General features: G+C 44.7%; 1 protein-coding gene across 1 annotated transcript; it reads right to left on the bottom strand.

The window, feature by feature from the left end:
* Positions 1-3,059: 3,059 nt before the first annotated feature.
* On the bottom strand, positions 3,060-4,619 carry LOC306929586 (G-protein coupled receptor 22-like; the record flags this gene model as incomplete). The annotated part of the gene is made up of 1 exon (XM_079510174.1): positions 3,060-4,619. The coding sequence occupies one exon, from the start codon at positions 4,617-4,619 to the stop codon at positions 3,060-3,062; it is 1,560 nt and encodes a 519-aa protein (XP_079366300.1).

Raw genomic sequence — 4,619 nt, 5'->3', positions numbered from 1 at the left:
ATATATGGAGATCTCTATCTGTAATTTTAACGTTTTAATTTCTATATAGCCTTATTTTACTGGAGATGTGTACTGTAAGTGTTGCAGCAGTGCATTTGCTCCAGGGCTGCAACCCACACATATGACTTTAGCTCATCTATACTGCAGAGGTTTGACGCTCCTGCCTCCTACACAGTACAAATCCTATACACGTTTTCCAACAGTACAGTGTATTAGCAAAAATACAAGCCATTTCAATTCAGTTCAATGCATAGAGTAGGGTACCGAACATTAGAGTTTAATTCAGTAAAAGTATTTGGTGTCTACAGGTAGGTCTATGTTAGTATGCGATTTCAGACGGGGCCACAGCAACATCACATGCTTTCATACTTTTCACTCACAGCAGGTTTCTTCTTTGGCCCAATTCATTATGGACAAAAACACTGTCACAAAAACAGTTAGTATTTTATCATTTTAATTTAATTTATTTTTTCCAATGTGCGACATTCACAACACTGGAAGAAATGATATAACAATTGAAGGGGTTATATTCATATTAAAATGTGTGATTATTCAGCAACACATTCAATCTGTGTGAAAGGTTTGTCATAGCATTGGAGCACTGAATATAACAACAGATTGTACGAAGTCAACAGCAAACATTAATCCTATTAACAAGCTCACAACACATCACAAAATGATGCCTTGGAGCTGTAGATCAGCAATTTTACAGAATGTTCGCCTATTTTCGTAGAATATTTACCTATTATGACATGCCCCGAATTAAGGATGCTAGGGTTGGTTAATGTCCAATATACTATAATCACATCAAAACCAATTAATAGCAGTGTTAAAGGTAGGGTAAGTGATATTTTTGGTCAAAACAAAAACAAATTTGTCAAAGGTTAGAGCACTATATTCTGATAGTATTCATTGCTATAGAATGTTTTTTCAGCAACGTCCCCATCTCTCTCTAGCTCTTTATTAAACAGAAAATACATTTTCAGGTGGTTTGCACATTTTCAACCAATCAGGAGAGAGTATCCATTTATCTGCTTCAATTCGGGAAGTGCAACTGACGAAGTCTGAAATATCAGCTTAAAAAATAAAAATATACTATTATTATGATAACCCTCTGAATATAGTTATTTATTAACATCACTTAGCCTACCTTTAAGATATTTTGTGTATATTCCGTATATACAGCATGTATACAAACATATATGTTTTACAAAGAACAGAACATAGGCTAGTATCACTGCTAGTATCACTGCCAGTTTTAAACATGGGCATTTAGAACTTCCAAATAATTCTAATTGCATTCTAAATGAGTTGCTTCAGCCTGCCACATTGTATGACCATGATTATATGTACTGCTTGCCAGTTGCAGTCTGATGAAGAGCCTTGTGCTCGAAACATGCAATAACAGCATCTGTCGCGGCCTGGGCCATGGCTCAGTGGTCCAGGCACCTTGGCCAAGTGTGCAGTGTGCCGCGGGTTCGACTCCCGATCCCGACGGCCTTTACTGCATGTCTTCCCCCCATCTCTCTCCCCATTTCCTGTCAGCCTACTGTCTGTCCCTCCATAAAAAATATAAAATAAAGGCGAAAGCCACAAAAAAAAACATTAAAAAAAAAAACAACATCTGTCGCATTGGAGCCCTCATTGTGTGAGGGTTTTCTTCATTTTATTCGTCACTCAGCACCTGCCCAAATTTGTGTTGGGGATGTGCATTTACGTCGGTCATTTACAACCAGACTTTGAATTGTTACCACAAGCTTGAGAAGTCCAAGTTTACTGTTATTTCAGTTATGCTATTTGTGCACATAGGTTTGATAGGTTTGACGATTAGTAAGAAATGCTCTTGACATTATGGTATCTGGGCATGCACCGATGGGACATTTCTGTCCGATACCAATGTCAACATTGCTGTCATGGTCGACAACCAATATTTACCGATGTCAAATATCTGTATAAAAACAAGTTAGAATTGTGGCCTTTCTGAAAAAGACATATAAACACAAACATAAAAAATCAATGCCTCTTTATTCCAAAACTCGGGATGCACCGTTGTTAAGTTAAATGTTGGCCCATATCCCAACATAAACAGCCTGAATGTAGTATTTTTATTTAAAACATATTCAGACTTGTTGACCCTTTTGAAAGCTTCCCAGAAAACACTGATTGAACCTGCAGCCTTCATCGTCACAATAGGCTTGTTCAGGTTCACATTCAAACATAAAATATCGGCTAGACATTAACATTAATTAATATTATTTTGATATTGGTTCGATACCGATATTACATTTTAAGGCCAACATCGTCCGATACCGACTTTCCGATTTTCTCCATCCATAATGGTATCCAATGTGCTCCTCCACTCAAACAATCTTTCTGTGGACACGGCCCTTACACCACCTTTAGTGTGTCCACATTTCAGTGTGTGCTGTAGAAGCTACATTATTTGAGTAGTTACAGTATGTAAACACTTCTATCAGTGTGTGTGATCATCAGTAACATTGTACACAACTCATGTATTATTCTGTCTTTGACGTTATGTAGGCCTACACTTGTTATTGTATTTGTTGTGGTTGATTTAATTGATAACGTTCTTATCGTTATCATTTAAAACGTTCTTATCGTACAATCAAATTATAGTAAAAATAATATTAAAAAAATACAAAGTATTTGAACTAAGTGAAGACTGTTTACAGCCAGGTTCAGCCAGGTTAAGCCAGGTTATTTTTGTTTCGGTATTGTTGACACTACACACCTGCCTACCTACTGTACACTCAGGTATGCAAAAGCTCAACTGCTTTATTTCCTTGTCATAAAAACAGCCAATATATCCGACTTTGTTGCATACGCAAACAGGCGACGACAATGCATGCTGCGTTTACTGTTGCATGGGGAATATAAGGTGACTGTGTTTAGCTGCTGGTTAAATTAAACATTAAAGTATTTACCAGAGGTCAAATGCTATTTCTCATACACCCAGAAAATGTCATAATGGACCTATGACACCTAATGGACCTATGACACCTATGACACCTGTCCAGTGTCCAGACTCTACGCCAGGCTCACAGGGCCTCTGCCAGGCAGCGGTCAGTGGCCTCACTGGCTTCAAGTCGCACCTGCTGCTCACCCTTTCTGTTGTCCACCCAGGAATTGTGAATGACAGCGCCCCTTGGTGACGTGTCCACTTGTAGCAGGAACACCACCCTCTTCTTCACCTTGGCACGAAGGGCACGGCGCAGCTTCTGACGAGTAAATGCATAGAGCAAGGGGTGGGATACGGTGGTGCCGTAAGCCAGGGCCAGGAACCAGAGACGCAGGCTGACCAGGCCATCGCTGGGTCCCACACCCAGGATCAGAACATTGGTCACAGATAAAGGAGCCCAGCAGACAAGGAATGTGGAGATAATGAGGAGGGACATCCTGAAAACCCTGCGCTGGCGTTCGCGCCGATCCCGGTGGCGCCGCACAGCTCGTCGCAGGGCAATGATGGCAGACACGGAGGCCTGGACCCCCACAGTGGCCAGCATGGGGGTGGCAGCACCCACGTTGGAGGGTACCAAAGGAGTGGAGGATGACAGGGCTGGAGGCGTGGCTTCTGTTGGAGTGGGAGAAGGTGATGGAATGAGAGGAGGATGGCTGAGCTGCTTGGAGCCATCGGTTGTACAATGCTCCTCTCCTGCCTCGCCACTCTCTAGCGTGCCGGGCGCAGCTTTCCTTCTCTGCCTCTTATGGTGCCCTCTGAAGGAGGGGCCCCTGAATCGCTGGCTCTTTTTCATTTGAGAGCCAATCCGGATGTTCAGAGCCCTCAGTATTCTGGAGTAGGTGAAGAGCATCACCACCGCAGTGGTAAAGAAGAGCGGTACCTGCAGAATAAGGTGGTAGTACATACCAAGTCCTGTGTGGTAGCCTTGCCCACCCACACATAGCAGGGTCCGGTTACGCATGGTAGGCAGGGTGGCACTAATCTCAGGGGATGACGAAGAGTAGCGCGTCGTCAGCCTGCTTTCATTTTCACCTTCTTCGTCTCCACTGAAAAACTCCACCTCAATGAACGGGATGAAAAACGCCCCCACAGAGGTGATCCAAACGGCGGTCAGGAGGAGCACAGCTCGGCGCATCGTCAGCAGCCGGTTGGCCGGCCGCACTGAGATGTCGTAGCGGTCGAAGCTGATGACGAGGACGTTGATGGCGGTGGCAATACTGGCGAAGGTGATGCAGGCCTCGTGGCAGCAGCACAGCAGAGCTAGGTTGGGTCCCGGGGGCAGCAGCACAACCACAAGGGTGAGGGGTAGACACAGCAGGCACACCGCCACATCCAGCACATGCAGGTTGACGGTCACCATGTTGCTGACTGAGTCGACTAGGCTGGACTGGGACCAGTAGAGAACCAGCACGGTCAAGTTGCTGCTAAAGCCGAGCACAAGCTCCAGCATGAGGAAGGCAGTGAGCGACACCTGGAAGCCCAGAGAATACGGCACACCCTGACCCTGCCACATGGCGGTGCCACCGGATGAGCCACCCGCAGTGCCCAGCTCCCTGAGGAGACCCATTCCTCCGAGGTCAGCCATCGTCCCAGCCCAGTCGCCCGTGGCTGGACTGGAGGTGTAGCTGTCTGTTTCCAT

Source organism: Electrona antarctica (genome assembly GCF_951216825.1).
Source record: "Electrona antarctica genome assembly, chromosome: 9".
NCBI lineage: Eukaryota > Metazoa > Chordata > Actinopteri > Myctophiformes > Myctophidae > Electrona > Electrona antarctica.
Note: the sequence above shows the minus strand (reverse complement) of the source record. Positions and strands in the feature narration are given on the sequence as shown.